This window comes from Salvelinus sp. IW2-2015, unplaced genomic scaffold (genome assembly GCF_002910315.2).
Source record: "Salvelinus sp. IW2-2015 unplaced genomic scaffold, ASM291031v2 Un_scaffold86, whole genome shotgun sequence".
Classification (NCBI taxonomy): domain Eukaryota; kingdom Metazoa; phylum Chordata; class Actinopteri; order Salmoniformes; family Salmonidae; genus Salvelinus; species Salvelinus sp. IW2-2015.
Window position 1 is genome coordinate 262,243 of NW_019942515.1, and position 27,370 is coordinate 289,612.

Genomic DNA, 27,370 nt, shown 5'->3' on the forward strand with positions numbered 1-27,370 from the left:
ATTATCTGCCGAAATTGTTGCAACCCCTATTACTAGCCTGTTCAACCTCTTTCATATCATCTGAGATCCCCAAAGATTGGAAAGCTGCCGCGGTCATCCCCCTCTTCAATGGGGTAGACACTCTAGACCCAAACTGCTACAGACCTATATCTATCCTACCCTGCCTTTCTAAGGTCTTCGAAAGCTAAGTTAACAAACAGATCACTGACCATTTCGAATCCCACCGTACCTTCTCCGCTATGCAATCTGGTTTCCGAGCTGGTCATGGGTGCACCTCAGCCACGCTCAAGGTCCTAAACGATATCATAACCGCCATCAATAAGAGACAATACTGTGTAGCTGTATTCATCGACCTGGCCAAGGCTTTCGACTCTGTTAATCACCACATTCTTATCGGCAGACTCAACAGCCTTGGTTTCTCAAATGACTGCCTCGGCCGGTTCACCAACTACTTTTCAGACAGAGTTCAGTGTGTCAAATCGGAGGGCCTGTCCGGACCTCTCGCACTGCTTTGCTTTATCTTGGCCATGTCGCAGTTGTAAATGAGAACTTGTTCTCAACTAGCCTACCTGGTTAAAGAAAGGTGAAATAAAAAAATATATAAAAAATGTATATCTCTACCAACTCGGTTTATCCTCACTGCTTGATGTGCGCCAAAGATATACGCGGATATGACCAATGACGCATATCAACCCTGGATTGCTGATGCTATGTATTTGCCATTGAGAAGCTTTGAAGTCCAGGTCCAGCCATATTGGCACTCCCTAGTAGGAGCAATCCTCCATAGGAATGAATTGAATTCTACAGTATTTCAATTAAATGTAATACAAATACAAACATTAGTGCTTTCAACAACAACAAAAATACTTCAATCTCTATGGGACGGTTGTTGCTAACGTGCGCTGATGTGAGTAGAACGACATTGTATACAACAGCCAACTTTCTGGGACATAGAGATGTCTTATATGGGCAGAAGGCTTACATTTCTGTTAATCTAACTGCAGTGTCCAATTAACAGTAGCTATTACAGTGAAAAAAATACCATGCTATTGTTTGAGGAGAGTGCACAACACAACTTTTATCGACAACTGGTTTGATACATACAGCTCTGAATGTCAGATCTCAGGTCCTGAGCTACAGGCAGTTAAATTTGGGTATGTCATTTTAGGCGAAAATTGGGGGGAAAAGGGTATGATCCTCGATGGAAAATGTTTTTTATTTGTATGTTTAGCTCACATAATATAATTTAAAACTATGCATTAAGGTGTATGTAACAGAATAAACGTGCCAAAAACGAATGCAGATATTAAGAAATGCATTTCTATAGCTTCCAACATATATATTTTTTTTTACAATTGAGGAGTACCAAGGTGGCTGCGTGGTGGCTTCAATACGGCGCCCCTTGTCAGTCATCCAGAGTTTATACACATCATTGGATATGACTCAGAATCTTTTTCTGGACACAGCATTAGAAGAAAATGTTGCATGGCTTTACTCTGGTGTGCTCCTGTCACTGGCCTAGTTGCAACCTGAAATTTAATTAGCAAAAAAATACGATTTTTTAACCTTTGAATGTCTTATGCTATTTGCATGTCGTGACAATATCGTTTCATTTGGAAATCGTCGTTGAATAAACTATAGGCTATGGTCAATATCCACGACGTTAATTGAGCTTTCAATAATAGGTAGCCTACTTGTAGCTACAGGCTGTTGCACCGCACCGAAGGACCCAATCACAATTCTAAACGTGCTGTTCCTCTCAATTAGCATAGTCTAGCTGCAGAAACATCTTGCATTTTTTTTGACGTCGACACATGTGCTGTCGATACCTTTATGGGCTTGGCTGTTTCCAGTCAGCTGTTACTTGTAGCTGCACCAAAGCAAAGCCTGCACATTCAGAGGCAAGTTTATCATAGCCTATACTACAGCAGTAGAATTGAGAGCAGGCGTTAAGTCCGTATCGGGTCCCATATTTGCAACTGGTGATACTTATTGCCATGAATAATTTAATTCGTTTTATTAGCACAGTTGGAATGGTTTGGACGAATTTTATCCGTGTCATTTAAGATACAGTAAGACTGATCTCCCTGAAACTCCTGCGCATCTTCAGATTCCGCTTAATTTGCCAGATACAACCGTGACAAGACACAGCCATGGATACCACTGTGAATTCAGAAATAAATTCAGAGAAGTCTCACCTCGTTAGCGAGAAGAATGGCAAAATGTATTCAATGAAAAGGTAATGCAATTTTTTCCCATGTTTGAGCAGTGATTATTTTATATCAAACTAAATAATCCTCAGTAGATGTTATGATATCTTATAGGTTTTAGGTTTATTGTAGATGACATGCTGACAGGTTGTGCATTCTATCAGATTTCTTCAGAGGGAGTATTTCATTTTAATTTATAAATACAATTATACAGACATAATTGTGTAGACCTCTCTATATATTTTTAAAATGCAGACATAAGGGTTTATTAAACTGAAAACATTTATAGGCTAAGGTGCAGGGCAGTTGGTGTAAACTATTTATCTTATGCTGCTAGTGTAGCGTTTTGTAATTGTTGTAGATCTATCTTATATGTAGGCTACCAAAATCAAACTGATAGAATGAGTACATAGAATGAAACAATCGGTATTGCAACGAAAATGTATATTACCATGAAGTAACATGCTGGGCAAAGCTCATGCAAATAGAAGACATTCACATAGCCTACAATTTCCAAGGATACAGCATAATTGAACTGTATATATCTATAGTAGCCTAACGTTGCTTTATTCACGCCGAGTCTTTTCTTATGTTGTCCGTGCGTGGAATGTTTTATGGGAATGAACAAATGCATTTCCATGCTTGGCTTCGTTTTGGACAGTAGGCTATTTGACGGATGGCCCGAGGGGAAGTTCATTGAGCACTGGCAAAAACTCATCTTTCATTACGAGATCTGATGGGGGAATGGTGAAACACCCCTGAATAGCTATAGACTATTTTATTGGCTATATTATTCGAATGAAAAAACGCATAGGCATTACAATGTGCTGCCAAAAGAGAACAGAAAAATCATTTAAGAATGTCAAGTTTTTTTAAATAAATATTAATTGTAATACTACTTATCTAATTATCTAATCGTCTTTTTAATATTTATTTAATGGGGGGAAAAGTCAGGTTTAGTTAGTTATATTCAACATTTAGGCCTAAATTGAAAATAACAAAGCACAATACATTATTAGCTATTATAATGAGTCACATTTGTTTAATTTCAACTACCAGTCTATTCTTTGAGTATCGTGTTTGATAATCGATTCCCTAAATCAAGGCAAATTAATTGTAAACGCGAAAACACAAATGAGTGAAGGGTATTCGATTTCAGCATGGACAGGGAAGAAGAACATTTTGACAAATGCTCGTGTTTTGTGGCACTCAAGTTCACTATTTTACGTGAAATTAAAGAATGCACCCCTGTCACAGCAAGTCATATAGAATCCTTGATGTTTTATTGATTTTTGGAAATGTATTACAATACAATGAATAATAACATTAGGCGTAGGTTATGGAAGTTCATGTGGATCATCACAAGGGTCATTAGGCCTATACTGGATTGGGCGAGACCTGACTATGTCCAATTAGATGTGTTAAGCACTAGCCAAAATAGATATCTTAATCTTATCATAAATATCTTAAATGCCCCGATATTAATATATTATCCTTGTGTGAATGCTGTGTAGCCTACGTAGTTAAATTGCAGTAAAGAATGGCAATATTCCTGCGCTTAATTAACCCCGTAGCTGCTCCCACCATGCTCCCACCTACAGCATTTCATTTCCAATAATGTCATTTGATATTTTGTACCGACTATTATCAGTATTGGAAAATATAATAAAAAATAGCCAATAATAGCCTTATAGGCCTAGGTCGCAGATTTGATATAGCCTAATAACGATTTCAATGTCTGCAATTACTTCAAAATACGTGTAATGATCCCGAGACCGAAACTATTTGGAAATACGACATTTTAATAACATTAATTTAAATTGTTTTAATGGTCAAAGTTATTGATTTCGACCCTCCATATGCACCAGCACATGCGCCATTCTGCTCGCTCTTACTAAACTAGTGTCAAAAACTGTGCAGATGATTAGGCTAATTGGGTCCTATTAGGAAAACTACCAGTGAGCGCAGTGTGCATTCAACAATGACAAGAGGACTTTGAAACAATCTTTCTGAGCTTTGATTCAATTTGCAAGACAGGAGTACAAATGAAAGTTAGGTTGTTTGACAGCGCAATGCATGCCATGTCTGATGTAATAGCTATGAGATAGACTGATGATTCAGGAACCAACAACCCCTGGAAAGTATTGCAGCATGAAATGGAGAATATTTATGGCATGTTTGTTTGAGTGTGTAGACCCTATCATCTCATTCTAGTTATTTGGTGCAGACATTATGTGGTGGTGGGATGGGTTTGTTGCAGTGTCACCATGACTTCATGCCAGATCAGCAAAGCAGGATGGTCGGTCTACAGTCACAGAGCCACCCATGCATTGGAAATCATCGCTGCAAGCTGTGCACGTAGTCTACTCTTGAAACCAAGATGGATGGAACTGGAGGATGGAACTGGAGTCAATAGTCTGTTTTTAAATGGACGAATTAACACGATATTCGAATAAATCGAATTAGGAGAGAACAATTTTAGCCTATAAAATGTTGGATGCAACAGCAGATCCTTGTTGCAGTGAAGGCTATACTGTCTGCGATTCAGACTCGGGTTTGTAGGCAGGCTAAACCAGGCAGTCCATTGTGTGTGAGAAATGGTAGATCAAAACTATTTTTGATTAATCACACTTGAAAAGGGGCCTCGCTAGTCTAACAGTGATGCTAATGGCCTTATGATGATAGACCTATTTCGAACATCCCTCAATAGAAGGCACTAAGGTTACTTTTTAAATGTATTCCGTTACTAGTTACCTGTCTAAAATTGTAATCACTAACGTAACTTTTGAATTAACTAAACTCAGTAATGTAATCTGATTACTTTCAGTTACTTTTGGATTACTTCACCGTAAAACACAAAAGAAGAAAAGGATTATTACTAGTTTAACAACATTTATTGCACGACACATCACAAAACATTATGACAAAAATGTATATAAGCCCTGTATACTGTACCTGCCTCTAACATGCGTCCTTCATCCTGATCTTGTCCAATTACACCTATAAGATCTGATCACAGTCAGACCTTTGGCTCCCAAGTGGCGCAGCCGGTCTAAGGCACTGCATCTCAGTGCTAGAGGTGTCACTACAGACCCTGGTTCGATTCCAGGCTGTATCACAACCAGCTGTGAATAGGAGTCCCATAGGGCGGTGCACAATTGGCCCAGTGTCGACCGGGGTAGGGTTTGGCCTGGGTAGACTGTCATTGTAAATAAGAATTTGTTCTTAACTGACTTGCCTAGTTAAATAAAGGTTCAATCATAAATATATATATATATATGTCAGATATGAGTTTGCATCCCAATATTCATAATTATAATATACATCATAATATACATTATGAAACGTATAACATTCCACCCATGAGGCCTGAAGAGGGCGATTTGGTCACTTGACTGCAAGAAATGGGGTACTCCTATTGTGACCACCACTGTGAACAACACGGCACCATCTGATATATTACACAATTTAATAGATCACATTTATTGATTTAATAAAAAATGTATATTCCCTAACCTGACATGTGATGTGCCAAAGCATCTAGTGTCATTGATCTAGTGGCAACAGCTCTCCAGAAGGAACAAAKCAAACATAATTTTGTTAATTCTCCAGCTGATTAAACGTTTGCTAACTAATAATTTAAAGAAGTAAAAACTGTTTATGTCTTATAGTCTGTTGTAAATGTATTTTGTTAATTGTGCTCACATAAGCATTTAGTAGGGTGTCCACCCACTCTGCCCAGACTAGTGAAAACCCTCCTTTGGTGATGACATTTCAAATAAAAAGCTTGAAGTACGTTGACATTTCAGAGAGAGATACTCTTGTTTTTGTGAAAATTCTTCGAAAAAGAACAGGAACTTCGCATTAATATGAAAACCGTATACTAAAATACTACATGTAATGTGTCACAATCGATATATATATCTAATCTCCATAACGTTTTATGTCCTGATTTGAGAAGAAAGATGACGAATTGTAAACCTGTCCACTTTAATTCTCTCACAGTTTCCAGCCTAGATTACGCGATGCTATTTTTCTGATTTATGACAAAACATTTTTGTCTGGCCTCCATGGATTTAGTCGCTCTAATTTTGACCAACCTACAAAAGGTAAAAACTCAATCCAATTCATATTGAACGGATTATGATAGAGACATGAGGTTTGGACCATTGGTTGTTCTTAGAGGATTACACAAGGAACATATTATTAACCCATTGGTAAAAAAAAAAAAAAGCGTTTTTGATTAGACATCCTACATAGCTCTTTTTATGCTGCCTAACAATCATATTTGGCTGAAGAAATTATAATGAAAGTCAATATAAATACATTTTCCTTGCTCATAGCCAATTGCCAACTCTGTAATAATGTAATGTTTTTGAATGATTTCACATCATTTCATGCACTGCTGAGTATCTCCTCGGGCAGGCCCTTTAGTCTGCTTGTCTTGAGCACAGAAACCTGGAGATACATTTGCTCACGTTATTCTACACCAACTACATAATATTTTTATCTTTACTTTACTTTTAAAAAACTATTGCATGATGATTTAAAGTAGCAAGAACATTTATTGAATTTAGTCAGGGAACGTTTATGTAGAACTCTATACAGTGTGAAAGTTGCCATTTTAAGAGGAAGAAGAGATACCAATGTTGTACAAGACACTGCTTCATAACCCTTGAGGAGTACATTGAACCCACTTGCATTAACATTCATTCTAAATCTTTGTTCTAGAATGGTTCCAGATTGGACAAGATGTAAATATTGGTTGTGTATAAGACCATCCATGTGTTAAACAGTAATGAGCCAGTGATGCTGACTTGTCAAATCTTTATTTTCTTTGTAGGACAAAGAGGTTTTGTCAGTGTAGCCTACAGTATGGTGTAATGCCAAGAATGACATGATACTGCACTGAATCAGAAGATATCCTGTAAATGGACCAGTTCACATGGCTGGGAAAATGGACAGGTCTCATAGGATTTATCCTGATTTGAAGATGGCAACAAGCTAGATTACATAAAGCGTTTTATTTATGACCTGGGCATGGACACACCAACTGATTGAATTTGGAAAGGTTTAACCTGACATAGATCCCTTCTTTGAGAACTGCTGTATAGAAATCCCCAAAACATATTCATTCAAGACAAGCCCTCCATTTGTTAAATTGAATGGAGTCGATCCTGAGGTTAACCAATCATGTTTGCTCTGCAGTGTTAGGCTATGTGTTGATGTAAAGTGTGTGTGTGTGTTCACAGCGAGGGTTTATGTTATGTTTGTGTATGTTCTCTAGGTGTCTCGTGTGTGTGTGTGTGTGTGTGACAGACGGACATTTTGAATAGCCTCTGCGTGGGGTTAGGATGGGAGGGGGTGTATTTGCTCTCATCTCCCCATGGTGTGATTAAACAGAAGCAGTTTTCCACTTGGCCGACTCCTTTCAGCCTTCGTGTCCCTGGGCTCTGGACTGATGGAGTCGCGGCCCAAAGCTGGGTTATCTCCTAGAAGCCAAAATTGCGTTTTTTCCACCTCATTAGTCTCATCATCCTGCTTATCCTCATTGCACATGGAGAGAGAGAGAGGGGGGACGGCCTACCCAGCATTTGTTATACTGGTTTAATTTTAATCTGATTTTACTGTGACGTGGGAGTGTGCTATTTATGTAATTCTCAGATGATACAAACAAACACAGTTGTTTGTAATCTACTTCATAAAAAACGTTATTTTGGTGAATTTATTCATACTATTTCATCCTTCCACAAGATACAGTCCCGACACAAATCTAGGGTTGCTACCCAAGTCGGCTGGTCGTTCGTTCTATCTGTTCTGACAGAGACAGGACCCATTAGTTCAGTCTTTTTGTTCTGTATCTATGGACGCGACCCAGTCGTTCGTTCTAAATGTTCCATTACCATACTGGCTGGCAACGTTCTTATCCCTTTCTTGCTAGCTAGCCAACTACGGCTAACTTACAGTCGTCAAAAAGTGCAGCCAAAATAATAGCAAAGTAGCTGCATTTGTTTAAGCTGTTTTCTAGTGACATTTATTTGGATACATCCATAACAATAAGCTAATGAGGTTCGATTTCACCTGGCATAGAAAATGTGCTCACTCATTTTTTTTATTTTTTTTATTTAACCTTTATTTAACCAGGTAGGCAAATTGAGAACACGTTCTCATTTACAATTGCGACCTGGCCAAGATAAAGCAAAGCAGTTCGACACATACAACAACACATAGTTACACATGGAGTAAAACAAACATATAGTCAATAATACAGTGAAAAAAATAAGTGAGGTGAGATATGGGAGGTGAAGGMAAACAAATATATGTATAAATAAATAAAAATACAAAAAGGCCATGGAGGCGAAGTGAATAYAACACAGCAAGTAAAATAAAAACTAAAAACACTGGAATGGTTGGTTTGCAGTGGAAGAAAGCGCAAAGTAGAGACAGAAATAATGGGGTGCAAAGGAGCAAAATAAATAAATAAATAAATACAGTAGGTAAAGAGGTAGTTGTTTGGGCTAAATTATAGATGGGCTATGTACAGGTGCAGTAATCTATGAGCTGCTCTGACAGCTGGTGCTTAAAGCTAGTGAGGGAGATAAGTGTTTCCAGTTGCAAGAGTTTTGTTTTTTTTTTTTATAGGTCGTTCCAGTCATTGGCAGCAGAGAACTGGAAGGAGAGGCGTCCAAAGGAAGAATTGGTTTGGGGTGACTAGAGAGATATACCTGCTGGAGCGCGTGCTACAGGGAGTGCTGCTATGGTGACCAGCGAGCTGAGATAAGGGGGACTTTACCTAGCAGGGCTTGTAGATGACCTGGAACCAGTGGTTTGGCGACGAGTATGAAGCGAGGGCCAGCCAACGAGAGTGTACAGGTCGCAGTGGTGGGTAGTATATGGGGCTTTGGTGACAAAACGGATGCACTGTGATAGACTGCATCCAATTTAAGTAGGGTTTTGGAGGCTATTTTGTAAATGACATCACCGAAGTCGAGGATTGGTAGGATGGTCAGTTTTACAAGGTATGTTTGGCAGCATGAGTAAAGGATGCTTTGTTGCGGAATAGGAAGCCAATTCTAGATTTGACTTTGGATTGGAGATGTTTGATGTGAGTCTGGAAGGAGAGTTTACAGTCTAACCAGACACCTAGGTATTTGTAGTTGTCCACATATTCTAAGTCAGAGCCGTCCAGAGTAGTGATGTTGGACAGGCGGGCAGGTGCAGGCAGCGAGCGTTGAAGAGCATGCATTTAGTTTTACTTGTATTTAAGAGCAATTGGAGGCCACGGAAGAGAGTTGTATGGCATTGAAGCTCGCCTGGAGGGTTGTTAACACAGTGTCAAAAGAAGGGCCAGAAGTATACAGAATAGTGTCGTCTGCGTAGAGGTGGATCAGAGAATCACCAGCAGCAAGACGGACACATTGATGTATACAGAGAAGAGAGTCGGTCCAAGAATTGAACCCTGTGGCACTCCATAGAGACTGCCAGAGGCCCGGACAAAGACCCTCCGATTGACACACTGAACTCGATCAGAGAAGTAGTTGGTGAACCAGGCGAGGCAATCATTAGAGAAACCAAGGCTGTCGAGTCTGCCGATGAGGATGTGGTGATTGACAGAGTCAAAAGCCTTGGCCAGGTCAATGAATACGGCTGCACAGTATTGTTTCCTATCGATGGCGGTTAAGATAGTTTATGACCTTGAGCGTGGCTGAGGTGCACCATGACCAGTTCTGAAACCAGATTGCATAGCGGAGAAGTATGGTGGGATTCGAAATGGTCGGTAACTGTTTGTTGACTTGGCTTTCGAAGACCTTAGAAAGGCAGGGTAGATAGATATAGGTCTGTAGCTGTTAGGTCAAGAGTGCCCCCCTTTGAAGAGGGGATAACCGCAGCTGCTTTCCAATCTTTGGGAATCTCAGACGACACGAAAGAGAGGTTGAAGAGGCTAGTAATAGGGGTGCCACAATTTCAGCAGATAGTTTTAGAAAGAAAGGGTCCAGATTATCTAGCCCCGCTGATTTGTAAGGGTCCAGATTTTGCAGCTCTTTTAGAACATCAGCTGACTGTATTTGGGAGAAAGAGAAATGGGAAGGCTTGGGCGAGTAGCAGAGGGGAGGGCAGTGCTGTTGTCCGGGGTAGGGGTAGCCAGGTGGAAAGCATGGCCAGCCGTAGAAAAATGCTTATTGAAATTCTCAATTATAGTGGATTTGTCGGTGGTGACAGTGTTTCCTATCTTCAGAGCGGTTGGAAGCTGGGAGGAGGTGTTCTTATTCTCCATGGACTTTACGGTGTCCCAGAACTTTTTGAATTTGTGTTGCAGGAAGCAAATTTCTGCTTGAAAAAACTAGCCTTGCTGGTTCTAACTGCCTGTGTATATTGGTTTCTGGCTTCCCTGAAAAGTTGCATATCACGGGGCTGTTCGATGCTAATGCAGAACGCCATAGGATGTTTTTCTGTTGGTTAAGGGCAGTCAGGTCAGGAAGAACCAAGGGCTATATCTGTTCCTGGTTCTAAATTTCTTGAATGGGGCATGCTTATTCAAGATGGTGAGGAAGGCATTTAAAAAAAATGTCCAGGCATCCTCTACTGACGGGATGAGATCAATATCCTTCCAGGATACCCCGGCCAGGTCGATTAGAAAGCCTGCTCGCTGAAGTGTTTCAGGGAGCGTTTGACAGTGATGAGTGAGGTCGTTTGACCGCTGACCCATTACGGATGCAGGCAATGAGGCAGTGATCGCTGAGAATCTTGGTTGAAAACAGCAGAGGTGTATTTGGAGGGCAAGTTTGTTAGGATGATATCTATGAGGGTACCGTGTTTACGGAATTGGGGTGGTACCTGGTAGGTTCATTGATAATTTGTGTGAGATTGAGGGCATCAAGCTTAGATTGTAGGTGGCTGGGGTGTTGAGCATGTTCAAATTTAGGTCGCCTAGCAGCACGAGCTCTGAAGATAGATGGGGGGCAATCAGTTCACATATGTGTCCAGAGCACAGCTGGGGGCAGAGGGTGGTCTATAGCAGGCGGCAACGGTGAGAGACTTGTTTTTAGAGAGGTGGATTTTTAAAAGTAGAAGTTCAAATTGTTTGGGAACAGACCTGGATAGTAAAACAGAACTCTGCAGGCAATCTTTTCAGTAGATTGCAACACCGCCCCCTTTGGCCGTTCTATCTTGTCTGAAAATCTTGTAATTGGGATGAAAATGTCTGAATTTTTGGTGGTCTCTCAAGCCAGGATTCAGACACGGCTAAAACATCCGGGTTGCAGAGTGTGCCAAAGCAGTGAACAAAACAAACTTAGGGAGGAGGCTTCTAATGTTAACATGCATGAAGCCAAGGCTATTACGGTTACAGAAGCATCAAAAGAGAGCGCTGGGGAATAGGAGTGAGCTAGGTACTGCAGGCCTGGATTCACCTCTACATCACCAGAGGAACAGAGGAGGAGTAGGATAAGGGTACGGCTAAAAGCTATGAGAATGGTCTCTAGAGCTACTAGAGCAGAGAGTAAAAAGGAGTTTCTGGGCGATAAAATAGCTTAAAGGAATAATGTACAGACAAAGGTATGTAGGATGGGAATACAGTGGAGGTAAACCTAGGTATTGAGTGATGAGAGAGATATTGTCTCTAGAACAATCATTGAAACCAGGTGATGTCATCGCATATGTGGGTGGTGGAACTGAGAGGTTGGATATGGTATAGTGAGCAGGGCTAGAGTCTCTACAGTGAAATAAGCCAATAAACACTAACCAGAACAACAATGGACAAGGCATATTTACATTAAGGAGAGGCATGCTTAATCGAGTGATCAAATAGGGTCCAGTGAGTAGAGGTTGGTTGGGGTCACGGCGATCCAGACAGTAGGCCGGGTAGAGGCTATCGGTAGAAGATAGCATAGGATGGAGGTCTAATTGTAGATACCTCGTGCGTTTCCGTCGGTAGGTTAGTGGGTTTCGTGTGGTAGAGGGATCAATCCAATGGCAAAATAGATATAGTGGCCCAAGAAAAAAAAAAATAAAAATAATAATAATAATAATAATTGTCCGATATACTTATTCAGATAGCAGCCGATAAGACAGCTAACGATTAGCGGGCCCAGATGAGCGTTCAGGTAACGTCGGGACGGGGGTGCCAGTTGGATAACTCCCTCGGGCAGATAACGTCGGCAGTCAGTCGTGAAGGCCCGGTGGGCTCCGTATCTGCAGCAACAACAACAAAAAAAACAAAAAAACGGGTCCGATAGGTGACTGTAGCCCAGGAATGGCTGATGGAGCTCCTCAGCTAGCTCCGGAATAAATTACGTTTGCTCCGGGATCGACGTAAGCCAATAGACACACGGTTTGCAGCTACTAGCTGCGAAATCAAGGTGCAAATGTCCAGAGCCTGCGGCTGAAATCCGGTGATGAAGTAGAAGAAAAAAATCCGGTGATGTGGTAGTGAAAAAGCAGTCCTATATGCTCTGGGTTGATATCGCGCTTGCAGACTGGCAGTATTGCCGACTGAAGCTGGCTGGTGTCCGAGTTAAGGGTGAAGACCGCAGCAGTGGCTAACTGACTACTAGCTAGTAGCTAGTTATCTGGCTAGCTTCTGATTGGGGTTACGGTTCTAAAGTATAAAAGAAATAGCAGATCCGTACCACATTGGGTGAGGCGGAATGTATATTCAGTTCCTAAATGGAAAGTGAAATTAAAATATATACGAAATGCATACGAAGAAAAAAAAAACGAGGACTATTTACACGGGACAAGACAAACACACGTCCGACTGCTACGCCATCTTGGAATCTTTTTCACGACACTTGTTCAGAGGAGCTAGCCAACAACACAGCTAACACAGTCACTTCAAACTGAAGCTGGAAAGACTGCAAACTAGCTGCACTTCGTTGCGTTTTACCTTTTTTCACTTGGCATTTCTTTGTATATATCCAGAAAAATGATGCCAACTGATTCATGATTTCAACTGGCTGAGAAATGCTGCTTGCTTGTCTGTCTCATCCTGACTACAGACTTGTCATTACTATGGGACAGCTGGAGATTTAATTTGAATATTGAAACAATGTTGCAAATGTTGGAGGCAGACAGTAAAGTTTATACAAATCTCCACTGTTGAAAATGAAATGTTAGTCTAAAAGAAATGTAAGATAATGTCTAGATGCTTTTTATAGTGGAGATGAAGTGTATACATTGCCTGGCTGGGCTGATGAGACAGTAGATTGCGGATGGAGGAGAGTAAATAGACATTTTACCATAATCGATTTAGCCGGTGGTAACTTGTGAAGTAGACACCGGCTGGAAGATTTTTAACCAATCACCATTCAGGATTAGACCCACCCATTGTATAATACATATATATTAAAAAAGCCAGTTCCACTGCAAGTCCATTCTATAGCGTATAGTCTACATGTTGTTATGCAGTATCATATTTTATGAAAATAGGATTCTATGACAGGGCAGTAGACTTACTGTAAGTATGCTATATAAATGCTATATACAGTGCATTCGGAAAGTATTCAGACCCCTTGACTTTTTCCACATTTCTGTTATGTTACAGCCTTATTCTAAAATTGATTACATCATTTTTTTTCATCATCAATCTACAAACAATACCCCAAAGCGAAAACTGTTTTTTAAACATTTTGCAAATGTGTTACAAATAAAAAACTGAAATAAATTATTTACATAAGTAATCAGACCCTTTGCTATGAGACTCGAAAGATATTTTTACAACTTGATTGGAGTCCACCTGTTGTGAATTCAATTGATTGGACATGATTTGGAAAGGCACACACCTGTCTATATAACGTCCACAGTTGACAGTGCATGTCAGAGCAAAAACCAAGCCATGAGGTCGAAGGAATTGTCCATAGAGCTCTGAGACAGGATTGTGTCGAGGCACAGATCTGGGGAAGGGTACCAAAACATTTTTGCAGCATTGAAGGTCCCCAAGAACACTGGCCTACATCATTCTTAAATGGAAGAAGTTTGGAACCACCAAGACTCTTTCTGGAACTGGCCGCCCGGCCAAACTGAGCAATCTGGGGAGAAGGGCCTTGGTCAGGGAGGTGACCAAGAACCCGATGGTCACTGACAGAGCTCCAGAGTTCTTCTGTGGAGATGGGAGAACATTCCAGAAGGACAACCATCTCTGCAGCACTCCGCCAATCAGGCCTTTATGGTTGAGTGGCCAGACGGAAGCCACTCCTCAGTAAAAGGCACATGACAGCCCGCTTGGAGTTTGCCAAAAGGCACTTAAAGGACTCTCAGACCATGAGAAACAACATTCTCTGGTCTGATGAAACCAATATTGAACTCTTTGGCCTGAATGCCAAGCGTCACGCCTGGAGGAAACCTGGCACCATCCGTATGGCGAAGCATGGTGGTGGCAGCATCATGCTGTAGGGATGTTTTTCAGAGGCAGGGACTGGGAGATTAGTCAGGATCGAGGGAAAGATGAACAGAGCAAGTACAGAAAGAACCTTGATGAAAACCTGCTCCAGAGCGCTCAGGACCTCAGACTGGGGCGAAGGTTCACCTTCCAACAGGACAAAGACCCTAAACACACAGCCAAGACAACGCAGGAGTGGCTTCGGGACAAGTCTCTGAATGTTTTTGAGTGGCCCAGCCAGAGCCCGGACTTGAACCCGAACAAACATTTCTGGAGAGACCTGGAAATAGCTGTGCAGCAACTCTCCCTATCCAACCTGACTGAGCTTGAGAGGATCTGCAGAGAAGAATGGGAGAAACTACCCAAATACAGGTGTGCCAAGCTTGTAGCGTCATACCCAAGAAGACTTGATGCTGTAATCGCTGCCAAAGGTGCTTTATCAAAGTACTGAGTAAAGGTTCTGAATACTTATGTAAATGTGATATATTTTCATTTTTTTTCAATACATTTGCAAACATTTCTTAACACTTTTTTTCTTTGTCATTATGGGGCATTGTGTGTAGATTGATGAGGGGGGGAAACTATTTAATCCATTTTAGAATAAGGCTGTAACGGAAAGTCTGAAGACTTTCCAATTGCACTGTAAATTATGTGTAATTTATTTTACTTTTTTTATTTTTTATTAACCACTCCACCACCCCCCGCTTCGGGGGAACAAATATCGTAGTTTTTTTTACAGCTTTTTTGCTACATATACATTTTACATATACATTTTACATACATGGTACTTTTATATAAAGCAGTCACATAACAATAATACATTACCAAACATAAACTCTTTAATCCCAACTCTCAGCCACTCTCAGCCAATCCCACCTATCACCATAGACCACCCTTGTTTGGTTTCCATGTGCCATATATTTTACAATTGTGCTGTGATGTTTGACAAAATGTTTTAACATTTCTCATCGTATATTATCCACAGATTGTGAGCTAAAGATGAAAACCTTTCCTATGAGTATTATTTATTGATTGTGAGCTAAAGATGAAAACCTTTCCTATGAGTATTATTTATTGACTGACCAATGCTTTCCAAATCGCCCAACACTGCTATTTGTAAGATTCATTTGAAGTGCATGTTGTGATTTTTGAACAATTCCTGAACCTGTGACCAGAAACAAGCTACATAGAGGCAATACCAGAATAGATTATCTATTGATTCTGTCTATTCGCAACAAAATATACAGAGTTGAGATTGTTGTATGCCCCATATATATAGCATTCTGTTGGTGGCAAGAATTGTATATAGTAATTTAAATTGAAAAATTCTTAAGTGTTGAATCAAGTGTTGTTTTTTTGTACCAGTTCATAAACCATGTGCCATGGAATTGGTACATCAAAAATCTCTTCCATTTATTTTGCACCCTGTATGGCACAGCTGTCAACATTTTTGTCCTCAGATAAACTGGTATATTTTTCTATTTATGCCAGTTCCTTTCAGCCAATTTGTATCTTTAATATATGGCAGGCAAACAAGTTCCTTACCTTCTCCCTTTTCCCCTTGCCTCTATTTTTGTGGTAGTGCTGCAATCAGTTGGTTGTAAATTTGGATTGTACAGATATTTTCCATGACTGCATATGTGACATAACTCCTCCGTTTCAATTCATAATATCATTAATAAATATAATACAATTAAAAAAAWAAAATCCATAAAGAATGTTTTTTAATTAATCAGTATATTTGAATTTAACCATAACATTTGTTGTAATATTTGTTCTATCTTTTCTGGAGGATAAAACTGAAATTGTAACCAGCTTTGCAAGGCTTGTTTAAGAAAGGGCAATACTTTAAACAAAATTTCATTTTCAATTAGTCGGAAATGAGAAGTTGTAATCTGTTTAAAGGCGATTTTTGAACATTTATTTAACTAGGCAAGTCAGTTAAGAATAAAGTTCTTATTTACAATGACGGCCTAGGAACAGTGGGTTAACTGCTTTGTTCAGGGACAGAACGATAGATTTTTACCTTGTCAGCTCAGGGAGTCGATCTAGCATCCTTTCAGTTACTGGCCCAACGCTCTAACCACTAGGTTACCTACTGGAGAACCAGTTTGGGTTTAAGTATAATTTATGAGTGAAGCTTTTAGTGAGAGGTTTAAGGCTTTAATATTTAATACTTTTAGCCCCTGAAACTCATATTCATTATATAAATAGGCATGTTTAATTTCRTCTGGTTTAGCATTCCAAATAAAATGAAATATTTTTTGCTCATATGATTTAAAAACGAGTCATCTGGAGTAGGCAGTGCCATTAGTAAGTAAGTAGACTGTGATAGGACCAAAGATAGACAAGTATTTCCCTCTCCATGGTTGCAGAATCACATCTATTTTTGCTAACTTTCTATTGAGATTAATTGTGGTAAGTTCATTTATAATTTTTGAGATGTGAATACCAAGTATGTCTACTTCCCCATCCGCCCATTTTATTGGCAAACTACAATGTACTGTAAACACTGTATTTTTTTAATGATCCAATACAGAATATGGTACACATGTCATAATTAGGTTTTAATCCAGAGAGGCTAGAAAAGTGATCAAGATATTCAATGAGACTGTGCAGGGTTCCAGATTGCGGATTTAAGGAAAAACTGGAGTCATCGGCATACAATGACACTTTTATTTTTGTCCCCTGGATTTCTAACACCTTGATGTTCTTGTTCGATCTAATTTTAATAGCTAGCATTTCAATGGCCATAATAAATAGATATGGAGACAACGGACAGCCTTGTTTTACTCATCTTAAAAGCTCAATCGTTTCTGAGAAGTAACCACTATTTACTATTTTACATCTGGGGTTGCTGTACATAACTTTAACCCATTGTATAAGAGATTCACCAAAATTTAAAGTAATCCAGGCATTTATAAATAAATTCTAGTCGTACTTTATCAAATGCCTTTTCAAAATCTGCTATGAAGACCAGTCCTGGTATCTTCGATGTTTCATAATGTTAAATTGTATCAAGTAATTGTCGTATATTATCTCCAATATTTCATCCATGTAAAAAAACGGTCTGATCAGGATGAACAATATCTGGTAAAACCTTTTTTTATTCTATGTGCTATGCATTTCGCCAGGATTTTCACATCACAACATTGAAGTGTTAGAGGCCTCCAGTTTTTTAAATGGACTGGATCTTTATACTTATCACCTGGGTCCTGATTTAGTTGTAATGAAATCAGACCTTCCTGTTGAGTACCTGAGTCTACCAGTTGTATAATAGTAATTAAAACATGCTAATAATGGATCTTTGAGTACATAAAAAAAAGGTATGCTATACCTCTACTGGTATACCATTAAGCCCTGGTGTTTTTGCAGACTGAAAAGATTTTATTGCCTCATAAAGTTCCTCTTCTGTAAGTTGGCCTTCACACAGGTCTTTCTATAAATGTGTTAATTTTACATTATTATTATTATTAGGAAAGAAATCCTTACAGTTAACATCATTATGTGGAAATGGAGGAGACTGAAAAGAAAACACATGCTCAAAATATTTTGCTTCCTCTTTCAAAATATAATTTGGTGAATCATGGATAACTCCATAATTTGTAACGAATTTCTGTAAATAATCTTTGGTAGAATTTCTATGTTGAAGATTCAAGAAAAATTTTGTGCATTTTTCACAATTTTCCATTCAATTCGTTTTATTTTTGTAATACATTACACTTGATCGTTCTTGAATAAGTACGTCCATTTCTTTTTTGTTTTCCTCTAACCTATTTTGTGCCTCTATAGTAGAGGTCGACCGATTTAATCGGAATGGCCGTTTAATTAGGGCCGATTTCAAGTTTAAATTATAATCGGAAATCGGTATTTTTGGACACCGATTTTGCAGATTATTTTTTAAATACATTTTYTTCTTTTCTTTATACACCTTTATTTAATCTTTATTTAACTAGGCAAGTCAGTTAAGAACACATTCTTATTTTCAATGATGGCCTAGGAACGGTGGGTTAACTGCCTCGTTCAGGGGCAGAACGACAGATTTTTACCTTGTCAGCTCGGGGGATTCAATCTTGCAACCTTACAGTTAACTAGTCCAACGCTCTAACCACCTGAATACATTGCACTCCACGAGGAGCCTGCCTGTTACGCGAATGCAGTAGAAGCCAAGGTAAGTTGCTAGCTAGCATTAAACTGATCTTATAAAAAACAATCAATCAATCAATCATATTCACTAGTTAACTACACATGGTTGATGATATTACTAGTTTATCTAGCGTGTCCTACGTTGCATATAATCGATGTGGTGCGTATCGTTGCTCCAACGTGTACCTAACCATAAACATCAATGCCTTTCTTAAAATCAATACCCAGAAGTATATATTTTTAAACCTGCATATTTAGCTAAAAGAAATCCAGGTTAGCAGGCAATATTAACCAGGTGAAATTATGTCACTTCTCTTGCGTTCATTGCACGCAGAGTCAGTGTATATGCAACAGTTTGGGCCGCCTAATTTGCCAGAATTTTACGTAATTATGACATAACATTGAAGGTTGTGCAATGTAACAGGAATATTTAGACTTATGGATGCCACCCGTTAGATAAAATATGKAACGGTTCCGTATTTCACTGAAAGAATAAACGTCTTGTTTTCGAGATTATAGTTTCCGGATTCGACCATATTAATGACCTAAGGCTCGTATTTCTGTGTGTTATTATCGTGTCTCCCGGGTGGCGCAGTGGTCTAGGGCACTGCATCGCAGTGCTAGCTGCGCCACCAGAGTCTCTGGGTTCGTTCCCAGGCTGGGCTGGGTTCGCGCCCAGGCTCTGTCGCAGCCGGCCGCCACCGGGAGATCCGTGGGGCGACGCACAATTGGCATAGCGTTGTCCGGGTTAGGGAGGGTTTGGCCGGTAGGGATATCCTTGTCTCAGTATGTAAAAATGTAATAAAATGTATGCACTCTACTGTAAGTCGCTCTGGATAAGAGCGTCTGCTAAATGACTAAAATGTAAATTATGTTATAACTAAGTCTATGATTTGATAGAGCAGTCTGACTGAGTGGTGGTAGGCAGCAGCAGGCTCGTAAGCATTCATTCAAACAGCACTTTCCTGCGTTTTGCCAGAAGCTCTTCGCTGTGCTTCAAGCCTATCAACTCCCGAGATTAGGTTGGTGTAACCGATGTGAAATGGCTAGCTAGTTAGCGGGGTGCACGCTAATAGCGTTTCAAATGTCACTCGCTCTGAGACTTGGAGTAGTTATTCCCCTTGCTCTGCATGGGTAACACTGCTTCGAGGGTGGCTGTTGTCATTGTGTTCCTGGTTTGAGCCCAGGTAGGAGCGAGGAGAGGGACGGAAGCTATACTGTTACACTGGCAATACTAAAGTGCCTATAAGAACATCCAATAGTCAAAGGTATATGAAATACAAATCGTATATAGAGAGAAATAGTCCTATAATTCCTATAATAACTACAACTTAAAACTTCTTACCTGGGAATATTGAAGACTCATGTTAAAAGGAACCACCAGCTTTCATATGTTCTCATGTTCTGAGCAAGGAACTTAAACGTTAGCTTTCTTACATGGCACATATTGCACTTTTACTTTTTTCTCCAACACTTTGTTTTTGCATTATTTAAACCAAATTGAACATGTTTCATTATTTATTTGAGGCTAATTGATTTTATTGATGTATTATATTAAGTTAAAATAAGTGTTCATTCAGTATTGTTGTAATTGTCATTATTACAAATCAATCTTTTAAAAAATCGGTCGATTAATCGGTATCGGCTTTTTTTGGGTCCTMTAATAATCGGTATCGGCTTTGAAAAATCATAATCGGTCGACCTCTACTCTATAGTACAGTTTCCATTACCATCTACCTGCGCTGTTACTTCCTCTATTTCCTTTATTAGTCTAATCTCTTTTGACCTAAACTGCTTTAGTTTTAATGATGAGTATTGTATTGAATGTCCTCTAAAAGTACATTTGAAAGTGTCCCATACAATAAGGGGATCTTCTGTACCAATGTTGTACAAAAAAAGTCAATTAGGATTTATTTTGTCTTAGTTAAGAACAAATTATCATCCAATAGGCTTTGATTAAATTTCCTATTCCCCATCCATGTGTAAATTCTGTAAGAGTTATATGGAGGCCAATTAGATGGTGGTCCGATCGCATTCGGTCTCCTATTAATACTTTTTAAAACTTTTGATGCCAGCAAGAACGAGACTAGGAAGTAATCAAGACGGCTAGCTTGATTAAGCCTCCTCCAAGAATATCTCACTAGGTCAGGGTTTTTCAACCTCCATATATCCACTAGTTCTAATGTATTCATAATCTTTGATCTTTTTCAGTTCCTTTCCAGAATCCAAAGAAGACTATCCCAACTTCCCGTTTGAAAACGGAGATGCGACTGGTGTCACCAAGCTGAAGAAGCAGCCTGTTGGCACCCATTGCCATGGTAACAAAGCAGTGAGTGAGGAGAACCATGACAAGCTTCTGGCTAAGAAGAAGCTGTACGTCGCCTCCATTGTGTGCCTCATCTTCATGATTGGAGAGGTCATAGGTAAGGCTGGAAGATATTATTAATCAGTCTAAAATGCTATTTCATACCTAGGGCCAGGAGCTTTTCCTGACCATGTGACGTGGCCACCAACTATAAATTGTAAAAATGTATATACAAATATTGAAAGCATTTAATGAGAACTTAAAGGTGTGCAACATGAAAATATTGTCTCATTTACATTGTGCAATTTATTGACAGCCCCTAACTAACCCTGGAGATAGGAAATCCAAAGCCAAACCATTTTGCCACAGTCACCAGCCAGTTCATTTACAAACACACAAAAGAGACACCAACATCAAGCCACACCCTGAAACGAACTCACGTTTGAATTCAGACATGGTCGCTTGCATTTCTTAATGAAATAAATCTAAAATGAGGCTAAATCAGGAAGTTCAGCCACCCTTTAAGTGAAATTTGATTTAGCTGTCATTGGAATCAAAATATAATAGTTTAGTTGTTCAAACACACAGTCTGTATTTTCCATTCATGAGACCTATTCATCGTCAATAGCATCTAAAACATGGATCTGATGTGTGCCTGCCTCTGAGACATCTCCATTGTGTCAATGTGTCTATAGGTGGCTACCTGGCCCACAGTTTGGCTATTATGACAGATGCAGCTCACCTCCTGACTGACTTTGGCAGCATGATGGTCAGTCTCTTCTCCCTGTGGATCTCCTCCAGACCGCCCACCAAAACCATGACCTTTGGATGGCACCGCTCAGGTTAGGCCCATGACATATCACCTTAAAACATCTGTGAATGTACTTTATCTTTTACCATTTAACCTCCAGATTACATGGCTAATGTTGTAATAGCTGAATGATAATAGCCAGGGTCACAAGGCTCTAAAATGACCTTTCCAGGGGTCATTGGATGTGTGATACCGATCGTCACTGTCTCCAACCCCCACAGAGATCCTAGGAGCCCTGGTGTCAGTGATGTCCATCTGGATAGTGACTGGGGTTCTGGTGTACCTGGCCATCGAGAGGATAGTCAGGAACGACTATGAGATCAACAGTCAAGCGATGCTCATCACCTCCGGCTGTGCCGTCATAGTAAACATCATGTGAGGGGTTCATTATCACGGCTTAATCTGGAAAAACTACACAAAGTGATGCAAATAACAGCTGAGGCAGACATATTGCATTCAACTATGCTGTCTTTCCCCCCCAGAGCATATGAATTTAATAAAAACTATGAGGAACTTTAGACTATTGACATGTAGCATTCTCTATTCCCTCTGTCCTGTAGCATGGCGTACATCCTCCACCACTCTACCACCTTCCACGCCCAAGGCTCAGGCTACCAGCAGATAGACGAGAACGGGCAGAGCCCTGTGGGTCACAGCCACTCCCATGTGGGTCACGGCCACTCCCATGCCCTTCTGGGTCATGGCCATGGCAACACCAGTGTGAGAGCAGCCTTCATTCACGTGTTGGGAGACCTCCTACAGAGTGTTGGGGTCCTAGTGGCTGCCATTGTCATCTTCTTCAGGGTCAGTAACAAATACTAGTGTTTACATACATCTTACAGTACGGCATATTGTTATACTGTATTTATTTACAGTGCAACAAGTGTATCCCTTATATATTTATATTTACAGTCTCAATAGGAGGGGTTTAACGCGTCTCATCACCCTGCTGGGTAAGACAGAACTGGCTGGGTATATATTGCTCTTCCATTAAAAACCCTCCCTGTGATCTGACTGGCCTAATGTGTTATGACATCAGTAGAGCAGCACCCCATCACCACCTGAAACGACCCCTCTGCTCGCCTCATACTCACTCCTGTGGACCTTCTGTTGCAGCCTGAATACAAAGTAGCAGATCCCATTTGTACCTTCCTCTTCTCCGTGTTTGTCCTGGGGACCACGATCACCATCCTCAGGGATGTCTTCAGGATACTCATGGAAGGTAAACTCAACTCAACAGCCTTTTCTGTTTCTCTTGCTCTGAACTGAATCAAGGTGAATTCAAACAATAACATTTTTATCCAGACATTTTCCTCAGTTTGTAAAATAATTTGTTTAAGGAGAAATACATCAGCAGAACATGGCCATGAGTTCCATGAAGTGAATTAACTATTGATGCAATATTCATCTGTCCTCAAATCTTTTACAGGGGCTCCTAAGGGAATAGAGTTTGACTCCGTGAAGGAGGTGTTGCTGTCTCTGAAGATGGTGAAGTCTATGCACAACCTGCGCGTGTGGGCCCTGACCGCAGGACAGACCCTGGTCTCTGTCCACGTAGCCATCGGTCAGAAACCACCTTTACTCAGTCTGGCACATCCATTTAGATTGTGCACGTACAATCTAGCATGTTCATTCACACACATTGCCAATTGTGGCCAACAGAAAAAAAGATCATACATAACTTCACAGTTAGACATTACGGTATGGGGCGGCAGATAGCCTAGTGGTTAGAGCGTTGGGCCAGTAACTGAAAGGTTGCTGGATCGAATCTCTGAGCTGGCAAGGTAAAAATCTGTTGTTCTGCCCCTGAACAAGGCATTTAACCCACTGTTCCTAGGCTCATTGTAAATCATTGTCATTGTAAATAAGAATTTGTTCTTAACTGACTTGCCTAGTTAAATAAAGGTTAAATAAAAATAAAATAGATGATTGTTGACATCTGTTATGGTCATTGTTGTTTTCCAGAGAAGAATGCTGATCCCCAGAGTGTCCTTAAGGAGGCTACAGAGATCCTCCAAACCAAGTTTGGTTTCTATAGCACCACCATCCAGGTGGAGTTCTACTCTGACGACATGGCCTACTGCACACACTGCCAGGACCCAATGGGCTAACACACACAGTCACCGTGGGGACGGGAGAGTTTGAAAGGGAGTGGGCTGGGTTTGGCTTCTCTAAAGCGTTGCCAGTCACTATAAAGAACATACAGTACACATACACAAGCATCATTGAGGATGTAAGCTAGGAATGGAAACTGTGCAAAACACTGTGGAAAAGCCTCACCATGAAACCAAGAAACATTTTTGATCCATCATCAGCTTTGCAGGACTCAAACAAATGTACGACTGTACTGTGTGTATATTCACCATATCATGCCAAAGATTCCCATATAAATACCATTCATTCAGGAGATATTGATACTTCAAAAAATAGTTTCCATGCCCTAAGAGAGCTGCCAATTTTCATAAAATTATCACAAGAAACTGCATTTCAGGGAGACAGACGGACATGAAAATATAATGGTACATGTATCAGCACATGTTTTTAGTACTGTATGCAACCACTTCACCAGTTTGTGCTGATGTACTGCAATGCTAGACAGACGTTTGGCTTTAGCCCTCCCTCACTGGCACTGTGCATTAGGGCAGCAGCACCGTGTAATAGCTTGTCTCGGAGTTCTTTGGCGTAATACATTGATATTGACGTGAGAACCTTAAAACCAATTCTGTCTTACCCAGCCTTTTATATGTGCTTCAGCGAGGGTGTCTGCCAAATGGAAGCATTGTGTTGTTCACAACTGAAAAGAGTTCGGGTACAAATAATGGATTATGTCAGTGTGAGAAAGCATCCTACAAGCACACTCATCTCACTCAGAAGAGGAAGCCTCAAGACAGGCCAATTTACAAAAGGAGTTGGTCGATTAGTTTTAGCATTGTGGGCTGTATTAATCTATGCCCCAGGATATGCCCTAAGCGGAACTGGCAAATAGACTGGCTAATACTCAGACAGTGCTCTGTCCCTAATTTGAAACTCACTGACGATAGGCTACAGTGGAATGTGTTGTTCAATTACGCTTCGAGTCATAGCCCCAGGCCGGACGTTTTCTTACACTGTTTTGGGATGGCAGAAGAGAGAGAGAGGTCAGATAAATGAACCCCATCTCTATACTCTCACCTATCCACACTCTCCAAAAGCACACCCATACACCCTCCTCACCCACTCCCACGCTGTCATAGTCCTACATGCCGTGGAGCTTTGCACAGGGTTTCTGTTTGTCGTACCAGTAGTTTGTTAGTTCCATCCAGTGCCTCCACACTGCCTTCAAACAACCTTCCTAAATTCTAGGGAGCCTCAGTTGGTCAGCTTTCTATTCCATAACTGTCCCCTAACACCACACGCATGCTCACACACCTGTCAGCTTCATCAAAAGAAATGCACCAACAAATAAGTAGTGGTATATCTCCTCAGAAAATGTGATAAGTGTATTGTACAAAAAAGTCCAACGTGTGAGATGCTGACACAATGAAATATAAAAGGCATTCGCCATGCTTGTCGTACTTTGATGCCTGCAGTGAAGTCTCAATGTTGTAACCTGCACAGAAAATTAGCAGAAATTGACACATTCTTTATCAAACACTTGCATGAGTGTTGTTTATCATTCAGATGACGTAATAAGCATCTTCATATGCTGCCAATACAAATATTTGAGACGGATTCTACTTCTTAATGTCACCAAAATCCTCATTAAACAAATCTATATTTTGATCACTTTTGATAACTTTGGAAAGTATATATTAAATGTAAATATATTGTCATTTGTAAACCATACGTAAATTGAACAAAGAAAGATCCCACGAAGGACTTAAAATAACAGGAATGTTACAACCAATGTATTACAGGCAAGAGTCTACTCAAATTATTGTTCAACAGCTAAGTGTAATGTTTCAGAGTGCTGTCTTGTACTGTATGAAAATTGTAAATATGCCAAATATCAGTATTTCCTGTAGATTGTGTAAACGTGTAAATACATTTGATTTATTGTATAAAATAAGTCTAAAGTGTGTAAATGTTTGTTTGATATTTAATTTCKATGTATGTTATGTTTTTTGTAAAACTGAAATAAAAGTATGCAGATAACTGGTGGATGATTTAATTATCTTCAGAGGTCTAAACTTGTACAATATTTCAAAGCTTTGCGTTGAAATCTCGCTTTAACAATAATACTAACTTCTCAGTGAGTCCAGATAATGCAGAGACAATCTCATGGGCTGTTAATCTCCAGTCCCAATCAGAGACAACTAATTACATCCGCACTAGTGTACAAGGCAGCAGCAGGAAATATGGCACAACAGATTATCACAAAGCTTTGTCATTCTAGGGCACATCCATTTGACTGCAAAAATGATCAGCAACCACAAAAAACGGACAAAGCCAAGTAATGTTGGTGCAAAGTATTCGGAAAGTATTCAGACACCTTCACATTTTGTTGCGTTACAGCCTTATTCTAAAATGGATTCAATAGTTTCCCCCCCCTCATATACACACAAAGTGTAAAAAATACAAAACTGATCACATTTACATAAGTATTCAGACCMTTTACTCGGTACTTTGATGAAGCCCCTTTGGCAGCGATTACAGCCTCGAGTCTTCTTGGGTATGACGCTACAAGCTTGGCACACCTGTATTTGGGGAGTTTCTCCCATTCTTCTCTGCAGATCCTCTCAAGCGCTGTCAGGTTGGATGGGGAGCGTCGCTGCAAAGCTATTTTCAGGTCTCTCCAGAGATGGTTGATCGTGTTCAAGTCCGGGCTCTGGCTGGGCCACTCAAGGACATTCAGAGTCTTGAATGGTGCCAGGTAGGGATGGTGCCAGGTTTCCTCCAAACGTGACGCTTGGCATTCAGGCCAAAGAGATCAATCTTGGTTTCATCAGACCAGAGAATCTTGTTTCTCAAGGTCTGAGAGTCCTTTAGGTGSCTTTTGGCAAACTCCAAGCGGGCTGTCATGTGCCTTTGACTGAGGAGTGGCTTCCATCTGGCCACTCTACCAAAAACAGCCTGATTGGTGGAGTGCTGCAGAGATGGTTGTCCTTCTGGAAGGTTCTCCCATTTCCAGAGGAACTCTGGAGCTCTGTCAGAGTGACCATCGGGTTCCCTTCTCCTCGATTGCTCAGTTTGGCCGGGCGGCCAGCACTAGGAAGAATCTTGGTGGTTCCAAAATTCTTCCATTTAAGGATGGAGGAGGCCACTGTGTTCTTGGGGACCTTCAATGCTGCAGAAATGTTTTGGTACCCTTCACCAGATCTGTGCCTCGACACAATCCTGTCTCGGAGCTCTACGGACAATTCCTTCGACCTCATGGCTTGTTTTTTTGCTCKGACATGCACTGTCAAATGTGAGACCTTAAATAGACAGGTGTGTGCCTTTTCATGGCMWATCAAGTTGTAGAAACATCTCAAGGATGATCAATGGAAACAGGATGCACCGGGCCTCAATTTCGAGTCTCATAGCAAAAGGGTCTGAATACT

At 40.3% G+C, this 27,370-nt stretch overlaps 1 protein-coding gene across 1 annotated transcript; it reads left to right on the forward strand.

The window, feature by feature from the left end:
* Positions 1 to 1,838: 1,838 nt before the first annotated feature.
* On the forward strand, positions 1,839 to 26,112 carry LOC112068132 (proton-coupled zinc antiporter SLC30A2). The gene is made up of 8 exons (XM_024135175.2): positions 1,839 to 2,239; positions 20,944 to 21,155; positions 21,733 to 21,879; positions 22,070 to 22,223; positions 22,409 to 22,652; positions 22,965 to 23,070; positions 23,278 to 23,412; positions 23,814 to 26,112. Exons 1-8 carry the CDS (start codon positions 2,154 to 2,156, stop codon positions 23,957 to 23,959), a joined length of 1,230 nt encoding a protein of 409 aa, XP_023990943.1. The 5' UTR covers positions 1,839 to 2,153; the 3' UTR covers positions 23,960 to 26,112.
* The last annotated feature ends 1,258 nt before the right edge of the window (positions 26,113 to 27,370 follow it).